At 52.2% G+C, this 17,453-nt stretch overlaps 1 protein-coding gene across 2 annotated transcripts in view; it reads left to right on the forward strand.

Annotated features, from left to right (window-relative positions):
- The window catches only part of NRDE2 (NRDE-2, necessary for RNA interference, domain containing), a 38,540-nt gene that overhangs the window by 17,400 nt on the left and 3,687 nt on the right, over positions 1-17,453 (forward strand). For both annotated transcript variants that reach the window (XR_010731397.1, XM_066277708.1), the window contains exons 5-12: positions 1,450-1,900; positions 2,766-3,171; positions 4,377-4,510; positions 7,602-7,722; positions 11,867-12,042; positions 13,971-14,357; positions 15,306-16,234; positions 16,877-17,015. Coding sequence is in view for 1 of the 2 variants with exons in the window: in XM_066277708.1 (XP_066133805.1) it covers positions 1,450-1,900; positions 2,766-3,171; positions 4,377-4,510; positions 7,602-7,722; positions 11,867-12,042; positions 13,971-14,357; positions 15,306-16,234; positions 16,877-17,015 (2,743 nt within the window). In the remaining variant the exon portion in view is untranslated. The remainder of the gene's footprint in view (positions 1-1,449; positions 1,901-2,765; positions 3,172-4,376; positions 4,511-7,601; positions 7,723-11,866; positions 12,043-13,970; positions 14,358-15,305; positions 16,235-16,876; positions 17,016-17,453) is intronic.

Raw genomic sequence — 17,453 nt, forward strand, 5'->3', positions numbered from 1 at the left:
GAAGTTTGCGTACATTGTAATGTACGGATCTTCATTCGCTGAGTTATGACGGCGGCCGACACCAGACCGCCCAGCCCTCCATGGAAATACGGAGCGTCACCGTGACCCCAGAAGGTCCCTCACGTCCTTTCCAGGGAGTCCGCTCCCCTCTCCCTAGAGGCCCTGCCGTTCTAACTTCTTTCCACCTCACTCAGCTTCGTCTGTTCTCGACTCTCATATACTGGATCTTTCCGCGTGTCCCCTTTTGTGTGGCCTCTTCCGCTCGCATTGTGTTTCTGAGTTTCACCCACGGTGTGGCGTTCTCCACGTTGTTTTTTCGTCCTTCCACTGGCGGACACATGGGCTCTCTCCAACGTTCGGCTGTGACGAATCAAGCTGCTGAGGACATTTTTGCACAGGGCTCTGTGTAGACATGTGGTTTCCTTTTAATTGGGTAAATACCTAGGAATAGAATTGCTGGGTCATAGGGTATGTCTGTGCTTAGTTTTTTAAAGAAGCTTCTAGACCTTTTCCCAAAGTGATTGTGCCGGTTTATACTCCCATGTGCAGCATACGGGAGTCCTGATTACGCCACACATTACTCACCACCAATTGGCATTGTCAGTCTTTTTAATTTTAGCTGTTTTGATGGGTATGTGATGGGTCTCTTTGTAGTTTAACTTGCATTTCCTTGGTGACCAATGATGTTGAACACTTTTCCATGTGCTTGTTGGCCATTCATGTCTTCTTTGTGCGTCCTGTTCTGATCTTTTGCCCATGTTTAAATTGGGTTGTTTATGTAACATGCATCCACGAGAGCGCAGTTTCCCTGAGCTCTGGTGCAGATAGTCGGTAGTCATGTGTTGGTAACTGGAGACGCCTACATGTTCCATAAAAGCCTCTCAGAACCCAGCCTCTTCCTCTAGGGGAGAAAATAGCCAGATGTAATTTTATTTGACACACTTTGTTTCATGATTAAAGAAAAGGCTCTTAGAATTATGTGTTATCTTTTTAAGTAGGGACCCAGGACAATACTGAGGAAAAGGGACTGCTCTAGGGGACAGGTCATTTCGTGTCACCTAAGGTCTCAGTGCCATTATTTAGGGCATGCTGATTTCCACCTTGCCTGTCACATAGGACTGTGATGATCAAATAACATAATGTAGGTGACAGGACTTTTAACTACAAAGCTCCAAGAAAATCTAGATTGCCAGGGTATAGAAGACGGGTGTAATCTTAAATTCATGAGATGCTAACGAAGGCTTGAAGTGTCAAAAGAATAAATCAAACCGGCAACAAAGTAAATGGCTAATCCTCATATTCTTCCAAATAGGACCAATTTGAAGGTAAGGTGCATTTGAGTACATGCTGTTAACTTGCATAACAAGAGTTTAAGTCTAGTGAGCTGTCAGCCATTCAGAGCCAGTGTACAGATTCCCACAGTAACTTTCTCTCTTTTTCAATGACAAGATACAAGAGGAAAGGAGACTCCTGCCTTGGCATTAACCCAAAGAAGCAGTGTATATCCTGGGAGGGGGCTTCCACAGAAAAGAAGCATTCACACAAGCACGTTGAGCGCTATTTCACGAAGAAGAACGTGGGATTGATGAACACCGACGGGGTCGCCGTTAGCAGTAAAACTCAACCTCCCTCCTCTGAGCCAGTCTCGTTTATCCCTGTGACGGGCCCGGACGATGCGGCCCCTCCCGTCACAAGCTGGTTGAACCCGCTGGGGATTTATGATCAGTCCACCACGCAGTGGTTACAAGGACAGGGCCCTTCAGAGCAGGAATCCAAGCAGCCAGACGTACAGCCAGACCAAGAGAGCGTGCTTCTCAAGGCCAAGGTGGAGGAGTTCAACAGGAGGGTGCGGGAGAACCCTCGGGACACCCAGCTGTGGATGGCCTTCGTTGCTTTTCAGGTGAGCTCCGCTGACCCCTCCTCTCACCTCGCTGAGCACGGCAGGCCTTATTTTGGGCAGAGCAGTGGACCCTGCAGCTCTTCTTGAGCTCCTGTGAGGAACCCGGGCCCTGGGCATGTAAAGGCGATTAGAATGGGCCCTTGCCTGAGCCTGCCCAGAGCGCAGTGAGGAAGACTGGTGTGCGAAGAAGGCACGTGAACTAGGGTGCTGCCTGTGTTCTTGTGTAACTGGGGGAGGCGCGCGGGGGCGGCTTGCCCCAGACAGTAAGGAAGGGTTCCCAGGAGAAGGGGAACCCAACAGCATTGAAAGAAGAGATGTTCCCAGGTGGGGCGTGTCCGTCCTGAGCACGTTCTGTGTGCTGGGGAAGGACAGACGGCGTGCAGAGTGTGCGGGAGCGTGGGAGGGAAGGGCAGCTCCTTGAACTACCTCGGTGGCGCTCTGTGTTCCCTTTCCAAAGCAGAGATTGTCTGAGTCCCACTTCCTACTTTTTTGAACCACTTATACTGTACGTTATATTTTGTCTCACATTTGATTATTTTAATGGTAAAATGGACTCTTGAGAAAAGGTTTTCAAGGCATTGCATGCTAGTTACTGATAATTAAGTCTAAGTTTTAAATGACAGAGAGCAGATAGCAAAATCAGGTAAAACACACAAGATCAAATATACCGGGCCACACAGGCCCCGAGGAACCGAGTGTCCGTGAGAAGAACTTGTGATAAACTGGTTATCAAGAGAGTCTGGGCGGCAGTTGGTGCCGAGAGGTTGCCACCCTATGGGGCTTGGGAGTGACTGGGCGAGTGGTTCCGGGGTCCAGGGGGTCCTGGTTCCGTCTGCCTTTGTAAGTGGGTGTTTTTGTCATTGAGGACGAGGTCATGAGAAGCCCCGGCCTGTACGCCATCGAAGAAGGAGGGCAGGAGAGGAGGAGGAGGTCCGTGCGGCTCCTTCTGGAGAAGAAGCTGGCCGTCCTGGAGCGCGCCATCGAGAGCAACCCGAGCTGCGTGGACCTGAAGCTCGCCAAGCTGAGGCTCTGCACGGAGCTCTGGGAGCCCTCCACGCTGCTCAGGGAGTGGCAGAAACTCGTGTTCTTACATCCCAACAATACAGCCCTTTGGCAGAAGTATCTTCTATTTTGCCAGAGCCAGTTTAGCACCTTCTCAGTATCGAAAATCCACAGCCTCTATGGGAAGTGCTTGAGCACCTTGTCTGCTGTGAAGGACGGCAGCGTCCTCTCCCACCCCGAGCTGCCTGGCACCGAGGAGGCCATGCTGGGTAAGCAGGGAGGACCAGGCCCGTTCACGTGGGAGCAACGACACCTTTGACCTTAGCTGAAAATCAGATTTATTTGGGGCGGGTTATTTTAGAAAAGTCTTAAGTTGATAAACCTGATGATAAGGTGATGAAATTGAGTAATCAAGAAGAAACTGATTATGACTCCTTTTGACCATAACAGACTCTCCCCGCTCCAGCCTCTGAGTGGTGGTGGCAAGGGCATTAGATGCAGCAGGGTTAGGGGACAGCCCCTGGACTGGCCGCTCCAGCTCCTCTACTTACCCGCTGGGGGGGCGTGGTCAGACCAGCCACCTGGGCAGGCGATGGCCGTACCTGCTGACGCCAGTTCCAGGGTCCCAGAGGCAGTGCTGTGGGAGCTTGAGAATATCGCTCCTGGCTTGAAGCCTGGGTTTGCCCTTCATTGGTTCTGGTTTGACCTTGGACAGGTTCCTTAGCCCGTTTGAGCTCTGTCCTCCCTCAGCAGTGACAATGTAGTACCTGCTGTCCAGGGCTAGTGTGCACATCAGCTGACGTACAATATGGCGAGTCCAGCCCAGTGTCCGGTGCACAGTGGCCAGTTGTTTGGTCAAAACCGTGCTGTTATACTCAACTTCAAGAGATATAAACATACTGCTCTAGAAGTAATAAATATTCACCCCACTGAAATAAAAAGCCTCCTATTTGATACTATTTTTGATATATTCAGATAGTTACTTAGTGAGTGGAATTGTGGCACAGTAAGACAAGATGGAATTTCCAACATGGAACCTTGGTTTGTATCTGACTGAGCACATGAAGATTGCCAGTGAACAGTGCCATCTAGTGGTCAACTGAGCGCAGGTCTTGGCTTTCTGATAAAATCTACCTCATCCTTTTCCTAGAATTTTTCTTAAAAGAATGAGCTTTCAATTCTTGAGAACCAATATTTAGACCAACCTTTTGCCTTATATTTATATAGATGTAGTTTTCATTGTTAATATGTGTTTTCTGTGATAGTGTAGTATAAAAACTAGAATAAATATACCTTGATTACAGTATAGTTGTGAGTCCTTTTGAATTAGGGCAGGTAGGTATGGCAGCTTTGGGAATAGAACAGGAGCCCACATCAAAGATATGTGCTCCGTGTTTCACTGCGTTGTAGAAGTCACATTCTCTCCTCTTCCTGGCATTAACCTGGGTCTCCCGTCTGCTCTGCCCGCTCTCAGGCCTCTTTCTCCAGCAGTGCCACTTCCTGCGCCAGGCTGGGCACTCTGAGAAGGCCGTCTCTCTGTTCCAGGCCATGGTTGACTTCACCTTCTTCAAGCCCGATAGTGTGAAAGATCTGTCGACCAAAGGACAGGTACGAGCTTTGCTTTCCTGTTCTCTCCCTCCCCCTCTCCTCTCCCTCCCCCATCTCCCCCATTTCCTTCCCCCTCCATCTCCCTCCCCCATCTCCCACCACCATCTTCCTCCCCTGTCTCCTACCCCCATCTCCCTCCCATCTCCCCATCTCCCTCCCCATCTCCCTCCCCATCTCCCACCCCAAATCCCCCCATCTCCCTCCCCCATCTCCCACCCCATCTCCCATCCCATCTCCCATCCCATCTCCCCCATCTCCCTCCCCCATCTCCCTCCCCCATCTCCCACCCCCATCTCCCACCCCATCTCCCCATCTCCCTCCCCCATCTCCTTCTCCCATCTCCCTCCTCATCTCCTCCATTTCCCTCCCCATCTCCCACCCATCTCCCACCCCAAATCCCCCCATCTTCCTCCCCCATCTCCCACCCCATCTCCCCCATCTCCCACCCCATCTCCCTCCCCATCTCCCCCATCTCCCACCCCATCTCCCTCCCCCATCTCTTCCATCTCCCATCCCATCTCCCTCCCCATCTCTTCCATCTCCCACTCCATCTCCCCCATCTCCTCCATCTCTCACCCCATCTCCCTCTCCATCTCTTCCATCTCCCTCCCCATCTCCCTCCCCATCTCCTCCAACTCCCACCCCATCTCCCCCCATCTCCCTCCCCATCTCCCTCCCCATCTCCTCCATCTCCCACCCCCATTTCCCTCCCCCATCTCCCATCCTCATCTCCCTTCCCCCATCTCCCTCCCCATCTCCCTCCCCATCTCCCTTCCCCCCTCCCTCCCCCCCTCTTTTGAGGGGAGGTGTGGTTCAGAGGAGGTGGTGATAGTATTTTTAAAATACTGAATTTTCCTTAGTATCAGACCTGATGAGGATCATGTCTCAGAAAGATTCTAGCAATCCAAGGAAAATTCTGTAGTGAAAGGAGTGAGAAACATGGAGAGATGAAGGAAGACCCCCCCAATATAAAGACTCAGTTATGTCCCCTCTTTTTTCTGACTTACAGCCCTTGTTTAAATGCTAGTGATGCCCACCAGTCAGGGACACTGTTGTCGTGCCCTTTAAACCGTGTGTTACTGCTCAGTCTTCCTTTGTGCCTTCTAACGTGGGTCCCCTGTGACCTCCCATTCACCTCTCTCCGGCCTCCCATCTCTGCTGCAGCTGCAAATGCGTGGATGCTGGCTCATCGCCAGCACTGATCCTACCCGGGGAGGGAGGGGCCAGTCATTCCGATGGCAAGCGAACATCGCCAGTATTTGTGATGTGAAGCATTAGAAAATCCTCGTCATAGAGCTGTTCCTATTAGAAAGCCTCCTTTCCCCTTTTCCACAGAAGGGAACTGTTTCCTGTCTGCAGGCAGGATTGGTGGGAGGTGGGCAGGAAGTCTGGGTTCACGGTCATCTTTCAGAGGTCTCTTTAGAGAGGCTCCCGTCTCCATCTTAGGGAATGTTTATGACTTGCTGTAAAGACTATTTTTGTCATCATTTATATATACATTTTTTGCCGGACAGAATATTGGTATGACTGATTATTAGTATATGAAGCCAGATAACAGTTATTTAAAGACATATTTGCTGTCTTGGGAATATGGCACAGAAGTGATGCTTAGCCAACTCTGCCAGGCAGGGCTGTGTGGGCGGGATCAGGGCTGTGTGGGCGGGGTCAGGGCTGTGTGGGCGGGGTCAGGGCTGTGTGGGCGGGGTCAGGGTCCCCCCCCTCGCTGACACGTGCTGTCTGTGATGACAGCAGTTACTCATGGGGCTGGGAGGGCATTGCCAGGACTGTGGCCACCAAGAACCACTCCTGATATGTCAGGAGACGCTTGAACCAGGCTCCTGAGGTCTTAAATACTAACAGCACATGTAACTGCAAAGTGTTTACATGACAACTTTGAAATAAAGCTCTTTGTTTAATGACTTTCTGTACTTTTATGACTAAGAGGCATTGGTTGCCATAAACAGGCAGAGTCTGGTATTACTGGTCTGTGTGTCCGTGGAATAAATAAATTGTTTATAACAGCTTACTATACCAAAAACACCTTGCTTTTTCTTGAGTGCACTCTCTTCCGTCCCTGTTATAAGAGCAAAACCTGTGAAGAGGGAGTGTAGTCTCCCCAGCTCCCCTTCCTGGGTGGCTGAAGCACTTGGCGTCCAGGGCCCACACCGGGACCCTCGGGCTGTGGCTCTCCGGAGGCTGTGCTCTTCCTGGCCTGCGAGGCAGCCCCTGAGGCTCAGGCCGGATAATCCTGCGGCTCCTGGCCCACGTGTGCCCCTTGGAAGCCTGGTCTTCAGAAGTTTCTTACAAAAGCTCTCATTGAGCAGGTTGTTGGCTCTCTTTTAAAGTCCTTATTGTTGGTTGATAACATGAGCGAGCACTTTCCTGTTCCTTGCTGAGTTCACATTCTGTTCCACGTGGAGTTGTTGATTGCTGTTGAGCTGGTCACCACACACTGCCGACCTAATGTGGCAATGTATGGGCAGGAGGCCCTAACACGTGGACATTTGTATTCCTCGGGCACCTGCCACCCCGCGTTTACTCTAAGTGTTTATTGAGCCCCTCCTAGGTGTTGGGCACTGTGCCGGGTGTTAGGAACAGCTAGTTGAGATGTGGCCATGTCCTCAAGACCTCCGTCTGTCCTGTGAAACCTTGGATCCCCTCCCCCTGATCTTGAGAGCAACAGGACTCCCGGTGTTTGTTGGGGGCCTGGCACTGTCACTGCTGCTGCGGGCCTGGCCTCCCCGGGCCAGCGCTGATGAACGCTCTGCTTCTGCCCTTCTCCGGGACCTTGGCCAGTCTTTGTAACCCAGCTTGAAACTGTCATCCCCTCACTTTTTGCCATATTCTAGGTCTGGCCGCCTGGGTGTGAATCCCACACAGCAGGGAGAGTCTGGGCCCGCAGTGGAGGCCGCCTCCCACAGTGATCAGTTTTCTGATATGGGGTGTGTCATATATCTACCTCAGGGACCGATGGCGGGCAGGATTTCGAGAATCAAAGCCCCTCTTAGCCAGTCAGCGCCCATTTTCCCCAGTAACTCAGCGGTTTTATACAAGGTCGGCTAGCCAAGCTCCATGTTTTATATCCTAACAGGTGGAGTTCTTTGAGCCCTTTTGGGACAGTGGAGAGCCCCGGGCCGGGGAGAAGGGGGCCCGAGGCTGGAGGGCCTGGATGCACCAGCAGGAGCGGGGCGGCTGGGTGGTCATCAGCCCAGGTAAGGCACCTCGGCGTGTGTGCGCGCTTTCCTTCTGGAATCTGTTTTCACGTCTACATAATTGTTTGTTTACATGTGTGAGCCATTTATCAGTAGCTTAAGAACACTGTACAAACACCAAAATGTCTAGAGTACATTAAGTTGTCCTGGGAGACTAGATGGCTTTTCCCCATCAGAGCCTTTGAAGCTGTCGCTGCCCCCCCCCCCCCCCCCCCCCGTTCCCATTCTCATGAGAGTCTGAGGCTTTTTCCCCCCTTGATAGAAAATATTTTATTTTTTCTCTCTTCGGCCGCTCCTGAAGAGCTAACCTTGTTACTAACCCCATCTGCTGTCGTGTGGGTTTAAGACAATTCTTTTGTTTTCTTGGCCATGTCTAGATCCTTTGAAAAACACTTGCCTTTTAAGGTATGCTATACAATAGTTATTAGCTAGCGTTTATATAGCTGGCCCTCCAGATGCCCCCGAGCCCCTCCCAGACTCCCCTCGAAAGCAGCGCTGTCCGACAGAAGTGGAGTTCAGGCGTGTGCAGAGCCTCACGTGTCCTGTAGCCCCACTGAACAGGCTGAAAGAAAACAGGTAGAATTAATTTTGATAATGTGTTTTGTTTAACCTTGTATAACAAAATAGTAAGAAAGTTATGAGGTAGATTGCTGTTCCTTTTTTATATGTGCTCTTGGAAATCTGCTGTGTGTTTTCCATTTACAGAACATCTCGTTCAGGGCAGCCACTTCCGAGGGCTCGACAGCCCATGCTGATGGCTGCCGCGCTGGCCCCACAGCCCTTAGCCACTCGGACGGCTCCGCTCGCCCGGTCTCGGGGGGAGAGGGAGGCGGGCGGTGCGTGGGCCCACCAGCCTCTTCTCCCACGTGTCCCCCTCTGGGCCTTAGTTTCTTCCTCTGAGCAATGAGAGCTGAGGGCTCGCTGGGATCTGTGGGCAGTGCAGGGCTCGGGCAGGTGGCACGCCTGCCACCACAGAGGCTGGGCCCTCCAGGTGTTTGAGGTAACCTTGCTCTGCGCAGTGCCAGCAGCTGGTGGACACGCCTCCCTTGGGCTGTGGAAGCCTCAGCCGTGTCGACTTCCCTGTGAGAGTTCTTTCCCACGAATAACTGGAGCCATTGCTCAGGCTGACCGGTGGTCTCCCCTGGAGAACCAGAGCCCACAGGGGCAGTAGCAGAAGTGAGCATCGCACGTTAGCTGCTGCGTCTGCGGCCACACGGAGGACCAGAACAACAAAGGTCTATCTGGTAGTGCCTCTTCTTTCTCTGAGCGCCTCAGCGGGGCTCCGTGTGTTAAGTTGTGTCTTTGTTTTTGTCAGTGAGTGTATCTCTTACAGGGCATGGAGTTTACATTCTGCAGTTTCCCCAGTCTGTGTTCTGTGAGGATATGGAGTTCTCATGGCACTGCCAGGGACTGAGAGAACATTAGTTCTCTGGTGAGAGTCCAAGTGTCCAATTGTCACTCATAATCCAATGTGAAGTTAGTGTTCTCTGTACAGTAATGCAAGGGTCCAAACCTGGATTTTTAATATTAAGTTAGGGATGTGTGTTGGTGCATATGTACCCTGCAAGCTTTTCAGACATTCCCGTCTTAGAGAATCTTTCTGCATTTCATTTCTTTCTTCTGAACTTGGAGGGTGTCTTCCACGATGCCAGGTCTGAACAAAGACAGCAGGTTCCTTGTTTCCAGAGGACTAGTTGCTAACTTTTTGTTCTTGTTCTGAAGTCTGTCCTTCCTGACAAGGCTGGCGTTTAGAGAGTCGTTGGGATTCTTCGTGCATTCTGAGGTGTTTCTATATAACGTAGCAGTTCAGTTTTCCTCGTGCCATCACTGCGAGGCTGTAGTTATTACATAGGTACTTGTTCAAAACCTGTGACCTGTTAACTTCCTAGTGTAATAAATTCAGGCATCTAGGTCTGACGTGACTCACTGGGGTAATCTCTCTAATGGTAAATGTTTTCCAGCATGATTAAAGGGTCACTTTAAATGTAGATTGTTAGAAGATGATCTATAATTAAATTTTGAGAAATTCAGAAGAGTGTTGAGTTAGAATATTGGGTTTAAAATGCTAATACACATATGACTTATTTAAATGCTTTGGGTGTTTTGTTATTTGTTTATTTGGGACACTTAGATACTCACAGGAAGTGGAAGAGGACACACAGTCATCCCCCTCCTGCCCCCCCCCCCCCCGGCAGCACTGCAGGACAGTGTCCCCGCCAGGGAGTGGCCCTGGTTCAGTCTGCAGCGTTCAGGTTGCACTGGCCTCACACGCACTCACTGTGTACAGTTCTGAGCAGTGTGTTGCGCGCATGGCTCTGTGGCCACCGTGTCGCCACCATGAGGCTCCCTCGCGCCATGCCTTTTAGCCACGCGCACCCACACCCTGGCAGCCACTGACCTGCCCTCTGTCTCCACGCATGTTCTGCAAATGGGATGTCATGCAACTTTTTTAAAGCAATTTTTTATTGTAAAACGTAGCTAAAACATGTCATCTGAGCCATTCTTTGTGCGCAGGTCAGTGGTATTGACCGCGTTCCCTCTCGCGCCTGTCCTCACTTCTGTCCGTCTCCTCCGTGTTTCCGTCTTCCGCACTGAAAGTGCGCCCGCTAGGTTCTCGCTCCCTCTCTTCCCCCTCCCCGCCCGGAGAGCCACCACGCGGTCTCTGTCTCTCCGAGTTCGCTACCTGGGACCTCAGAAGTGGAATTGTACGATGACTGTTTTGTGACTGGCTTATTTCACTTGGAATGGCGTCTTCAAGGTGCAGCCATGTTGTAGCACGTGTCAGAATTTCCTTCCATTTTAGGACTGAGTAACACTATGCTCTCTGTAGCCATCACGTTGTGTCTGTCCATCACCTGTGGATGGACACCTGAGCTGTTGCACCTGTGGGTGGTTGTGAGAAACGCTGCTGTGAGCGTGGGTGGACAGACACCCGTCTGAGAGCCTGCGCGTGTTCTTGTGGCCGCAGACGCGGGGGGGGGGGGGGGCTAGGCCACGTCCTGGGCTGGCTCCTCGGGGAAGTGCTGTGTTCTGCACGGCGCCTTGCCATTGACATCCCCACCACCAGTGCGCGGGGGCTCCGGCCTCCCCATGTCCTGGCCAACGCTGGTGCGCTGTGTGACTTCAGGATGGGCTTTTCTCACTTAGCGTAGTAGAGAGTCATCCGCCTGGCTGCATGCCCCGAGAGTCGGTTCCTGTTTATGGCTTAGTGGGTCCCACGGCCTGGCCGCCCGCAGTTTGTGTCGTTGCCAGTTGTCGGCTGGTGCGAGGGAAGTTGCTGTGGGCATCAGCGCGCAGGCCTCTGTGTGAGCACAGGCTCCTCTCTCTGGCGTCGGCCCCAGGAGCGCAGGGCGAGGGCTCAGGTGAGTGCGTGGGTAGGGCTAGAAGAGACTTGCCAACCTTTTTCGAGTGGCTGTGCCATTTTACGTACCCTGTTTGTTTTTAAATGTGCGATTTAACAGATGACAGACTTTTCTCCTCTTGCATTCTGCATTTCAGAGTTTGGAAACAAAGTGAAATAAAGTATATCACTAAAGGATCAAGTATCAATAAAGGGTATCTTGAATTGACTTTTTATTTTTTAAGACATGAACATAGGTCATAATCATAAGGCCATGGCTAAAAATTCTGATGGCTTAAAATCTAAACCAGTGTTGTCATTAAATGTCATTTAGTGTTCTAGAATTGTGTTGTCCAATAGTAGCCACTGCCCACCTGTGGCTATTTTAATGAAAATTAATAAAAATGAAATAAAGTGAAGAACTCATTTCTTCTGGCAGCTACTTTCAGGTGCCCGCGCGTGCTGTGTGGCTGATGGCAGCCCTGCGGGCAGCACAGGTGCAGACACTCCCTCACCGCAGACGGCTCTGCTGCTCTAGAGCGTGTGTCCCTCCCGCTTTAACTGGTGTTGATAGCACTGAAAATCATTTGATCTCATCAGGTGACCTTCCGGCTTTTCCTGGGAACATGATTGTTATGATCGGAGAGTCCCTAAACGCCACCGCGGGCCCCGGAGGCTGGGCCCGGCCAGGTCCCACCCCCTGTGGCGTCCCAGGCGCCCCCACATGGCTGGCATACAGGCTACTGGGTGTCGTGGAGGTTTCGTTTGCCGGTTAGGTGAGCGGGACGTTCTGTTCTTGTCTAGATGAGGAGGAGGATGACCTGGAAGACGATGAGCAGGAGATCCGAGAGAAGACGCTGCCCAGGTGGCAGGTCTGGCTCGCTGCAGAGCGGTCCCGGGACCGGAGGCACTGGCGGCCGTGGCGCCCGGATAAGACCCGGAAGCAAACCGAGGAGGACTGCGAGGACCCGGAGAGACAGGCGAGTTCCCCGCAGGAGGGCGCCGGCCGGGGCCTCGCTTCTCCCACTCTCCCTGGGTTTTGGGGACCCAAAAGAAGGTGGTCTGAGCACTTGCCTAGCTCAGGAGATGCCAGCCCGGCTGCTGGTCCTCGATGAAACTTCCCTCCTCCCGACAACCAGGATGGAATGGCATTGGCTGCTGGGGACATGGGAGCTCAGAGGCCCCAGCCGGCAGCTCCAGCCCCTGCGTAGGAGGTGGGCTCGCATGGTCACCCCTCCGGTGACTGTCTTCCAGGTCAGGCACTTACTGTTCCACACAGAAGCTGGAGGGCTCAGGGTTTAAAACATGGAGCCAGGGAGGGTCTTAGGTTCTTCGACTGTGTCCACTCCCCACCCTGCTCCTGCACCTTCAGACATGTGGCAGGGAGGGTTGACTCCAGAACACCCGAGGGACGGGACATGGAGGCCACATGGGGCCAGTGGCACACTGCTCGTGTTGCCGGAGAAGGAGCTAGCGGTTACCGCCTCCTGCGCTCCAGGCCGTCGGCTTCTGTCAGTCACCTCACTGTTGCTGCCTGACTGGTACCTGCTCCTCTGTCTAGGGGCCCGCAGCTCCAGAAGTCTTATATTAAAATAAAGGAAAAGATTCTGTTTTGCTACCTGGAATTGACCCAGTTTCACAAAGATACCAACTAGATTGCTTGGCATGCAACATGCTGTCAGTAATGGGAGGTTTGTACGGTCGGGACGCTTGTTAGCGTTGGCATGGGGTGCTGTCACCCTCCCTACGTGTACGTACCTGCAGGGTAGAGGTGTTCGCCTGTTTTCTTCGCTACTGGATCCCAGTGCGAGGGGGTGGGCACTGTCTGGGACTCCCTTTCCTGGGAGTGGTCAGGGAGGACCGGGGTCTCTGGTGTTGACAGTGTGCGTCACCTTTCTAGAAGTCGGTCCCCAGGGCTCAGAATCTTGGTAGTTTCCTGAGGCTCATTTCTGGAGTAAACGACTGCTGTAAGCCATTGCTTGTCACTTAGCTTTTTCTCCGTTTGAAGCCTGGAGAGGATTTCTGACTGATGGTTTTGATTAGGTGAATCCTAGGTCATCCCTCTTTGCTGAGAGCCACCGGACCCATCAGATAAACAGGACTTGAGACAGAGTAGTGTCCCTGGTCCTACATTTTAGTCCTCACCTGGAATCAGCCGCAGACACTCAGGCAGTATTAGGCTCTTATAATTGTTCTTCACGTTGCCCATTGCTCCTCAGCTTCCCAACCTACCTGGCTGCTGTTGATCTAGTTCTGAGCATTTTTTTTTTTCATTTCCTGAAACAACGTTGTACAAAGAAACCACAAAATAATAAAGTTCTATCTTAAAAATTAAAAAAAAATTTACACTGGTAACTACAAAGCAATTGTGTTTATTTTCAGAAGTATATATGATTCTAGGTTTTCTATGAATCGACAGTTGACTTTGAAAACGTTTGGCTTCCGCCAGCGCGCGGACCTCCCTCCTTCCCAGAACGCCCAGGAGGCGCGAGAGTCCTGATGGCATCCCGGGCTCCCAGCACTTAGCCCACACCTCTCCCGGTCGCCTTGGGAGGCCAGCACTTAGCCCGCACCTCTCCCGGTCGCTTTGGGAGGCCAGCACTTAGCCCGCACCTCTCCCGGTCGCCTTGGGAGGCCAGCACTTAGCCCGCACCTCTCCCGGTCGCTTTGGGAGGCCTCTGGGCTCCCAGCACTTAGCCCGCACCTCCCCCGGTCGCCTTGGGAGGCCTCTAGCTTTTTTTGCACAACGTGCAGAAAACCCAGTTCCTGTCTGTTTAAAATTGTAAAATGTTGAACCATTACACATTCACATAAAAAGAACTGTGGGGAAAATCGTGAGGGGTTTCTTGTCTGTTGCAATAAGTACACGGAGCCCCTGGACGGTCACTTCGCGTTGTTTTCATTGCAGGTGCTGTTTGACGATGTTGGACAGTCTCTAATCCGACTTTCCAGCCCAGCTCTCCAGTTCCAGCTGGTTGCGGCCTTCCTGCAGTTCCTGGGGGTGCCTTCCGGCTTCAGCCCCCCAGCCTCCTGCCTCTATCTGGCCATGGACGAGAACAGCATCTTCGATAACGGACTTTATGACGAGAAGCCGTTGACTTTCCTCAACCTCTCATTTTCCGGCGTCAGCTGTGTTGGCCGCATGGACCCGTTTGGCTGCCGGCGCTGGACGAGGGGTCACGGCCGAGAGGGCGAGGAGTTCATCTGCAACATCTTCCACCTGGCGATGCCTTTGTTTTCGGGCAGGGAGAGGTCCCAGCTGTGCTCCTCCTGGTTACGGTACGAGACCGCAAAGGTAACCGCAGCACCTGCTCCCCTGCGTGGGGACTTCCTTTATGTGTCCGGTTTATAAATGGAATCGAGGCTCTTGGTGTTCTTCAGGGTCCTGGGCCATCGCCCCTCCTTCTTTGGGGACCAAAGAGGCACCTGGTGTGTGGCTGCCCCTTCCAATGTGCCACAGTGACAAAGGAAAACAGGAGCGACCGGAGCTGTTTGTTGTGTTACCACATGCCTGTGATTCTATGAGCTATTTAGGCGTAAGCAGGGTGAGCGGATTTAGGGGCTTATTAGAATAGATAAAGTAAGCCGCTTACCTGATCTGTTTATCTGTGTATCTGCTAGAAACTCATCTAGGATCGACTCTCCTGCCCTCTGCTGCCCACAAATTAGTATCAGAATTTTTTTATAATAGTTTGAAATTTTAAGTTTAAATTTTTTTTATTATCCCATTGATTTGAGGGAGAGAGAGAGAAGCATCATTTTGCTGTTCACTGAGTGGTTCAGTTTAGTTGTGCCCTCATTGACTACTCCCGCGTGCCCTGCCTGGGGATCGAACCTGCGACCTCCGTGCACTGGAATGACACTTTATCCACTGAGCCCCCAGCCAGGGCTAGTACCGAATGTTAACACACAAAGTTCTGTTGCTTTAACTGCAAATTGTACACACCAGAGTGTATTATTAAAATAGTGTCTGATAAAAGTGGGTGGCTGCCTCTCTTTGGAGAACATTATTGAGAATATTTAAATATTTATAGAGGCTCCAGTTGGAAACCTGGGTATGTTCATTTTGGGGTTCCTGTGGCCTCAGTAAAATCCTGACTTGTTTCCCGACTCAGAGAGCTAAGTGTCTACCAAACGTGGTGAAGGAGGGAGGTTTTGAGGCCATGTGGCTTTCTCAGGCTGGCTCTGCCGCGGGAGTGCTCTCAGGTGAGCGCTCGGAGTCACTCTTCCCTTTCTCCTCTAGGTCGTTTGGTGTCTGCACACTAAAAACAAGAAGAGATTAAAGTCACGAGGAAAGAACTGCAAAAAACTAGCCAAGAATCTCCTTAAGGAGCCAGAAAACTGCAACAACTTTTGCCTCTGGAAACAGTATGCACATCTGGAGTGGTTGCTTGGCAACACAGAGGACGCCAGAAAAGTTTTTGATACGGCACTCAGCATGGCAGGGAGCAGAGAACTGAAGGACTGTGAAGTCTGTGAGCTCAGTCTGCTCTACGCGGAGCTGGAGCTGGAGCTGGAGCCGGAGCTGAGAGGGGCGGCCACGGCCCGCGCTCTTCACATACTGACCCGGCTGGCTGAGCACAGTCCCTATGGGCCCTACGCCGCGCAGGTCCCGGCCGTTCACGTTCTGAAAGCCCGGAAGGCCTACGAACACGCGCTGCAGGACTGTTTGGGTGAGAGCTGTGTCTCCGCTCCAGCTGCCGCCGATTCCCTGCACCGCCTGGTGAGCGTGGTTAAATGCTTTATGCTCTTCCAGTATCTGACCGTAGGGATCGATGCCTCTGTGCGGATATACGAGCAGGTATTTGCGAAACTGAAGGGCTCCGTTTCCCCAGACGGCCCAGGCCTGGAGGGCAGTGCCAGCGCCCAGAGCGTGAGCGGTGCTCTTGAGGCCGTCACACTGATGCACACGAGCCTGCTCAGGTTCCACATGCGAGTCGGTGTCTACCCCCTGGCTCCTCTGCGACAGGCGCTCTCGGAGGCTTTGAAGTTGTATCCGAGCAACCAGGTTCTCTGGAGGTCCTATGTGCAGATTCAGAGCAAGTCCCACAGTGCCAGCAAGACCAGAAGATTCTTTGATGCCATCACCAGGTCTGCGACACCCTTGGAGCCTTGGCTGTTTGCAGTTGAAGCTGAGAAAATGAGGAAGAGACTGGTGGAAACGGTTCAGAGGTAATTACAGATCGTCTTGTTCATGTGTCCTCAGGCTTTATGGACTGCCTGCCGTGCTCCCCCACCGGGTAAGCCCCAGGAATAGCAGGTGACACGGGCCAGCACTGGCCCCGTGCGGGTGTGTCAGATGTATAGAACAGCACATTGGAGGAGGAGGAAGAGACAGCAAGGAGCAGCGTCCTGCCCTAGAGGCGTCTGTGGCTGTCTTTCCACGGCGTGCTCTTTGGGATCCTGAACGTCGCGTATGGTGCATGGGTGGTGACTGTCAGGCCTTCAGGAATCTGAGAAGCTGTGGGAAAAACATAATGGGTAAGCGCACAGGCTGGGTGTAGCGCTCTGGGTTTAAATCCCAGCTGTGTGACCTTGGACAAGTCACTACACCTCTGATAGGTTTCCGAGAAGCAAGGCTTTGGTGTGTGACCCCTGGGCAGGTTCAGTGTGGTGTAGAAACCCCAGACCTCTGGACACCGCCTTCCCCCGGCCTCAGAGGAGAGTCGGCACACCTGTGCCCCACACCCAGTGCCCGCAGACCTGAGGGACAGCCCCGTTGTCGCCGGTGTTCGTCATCACTAAGGCGTCTCTGCCTCCTGTGGTGTCGGTGCGGGAACTTGTCTCGGAGTCACAGGAGCCTTTGTCTTGCAGGGTAGATGGCAGAGAGGTCTACGCCACAATCCCCGAGACCGGCTTGACGCACCGCATCAGAGCTCTGTTTGAAAACGCGATCCGGAGTGACCACGGCAGCCAGTGCCCCTTACTGTGGAGAATGTATCTGAATTTTTTGGTAAAAAAATACTTAGTTTTGTTTTTATGCAGAACTAACTATTTCTTCCTTCATGAGTGAAGTAAAGGTGTCCAGTAGCCACCCCGGGGAAGCTGGAGGCACGTCCTTCTCCCTCGCACCTTCCTGGCCGTGGATCATGTCGGGTCTCCCGGGACTCGGAAGGGGCTGCAAGGGCAGTTGCACTTGGTTCTCATAGAATGACAGAAGTAGCTGCCAGGCGTTGGGTGTGGCACAACTTCATGTGCGTTTCTCTGCATTGACTTCATTGAATTGACAACTTGGAAATGGTCTAAAAGCTTTTATTTGAAAGAGACTGAAATTCTTAGTCATTCTGCTCATGAGAATCTCCAGGTCTTGATCTGTTTGTTAGTAAAAGATAAGGTTCTGTCTAGGATGTGGTTTTTAAAATAGACATTTCCAAAGCAACTTTGTTTTCAC

This window comes from Saccopteryx bilineata, chromosome 4, assembly GCF_036850765.1.
Source record: "Saccopteryx bilineata isolate mSacBil1 chromosome 4, mSacBil1_pri_phased_curated, whole genome shotgun sequence".
Lineage (NCBI taxonomy): Eukaryota > Metazoa > Chordata > Mammalia > Chiroptera > Emballonuridae > Saccopteryx > Saccopteryx bilineata.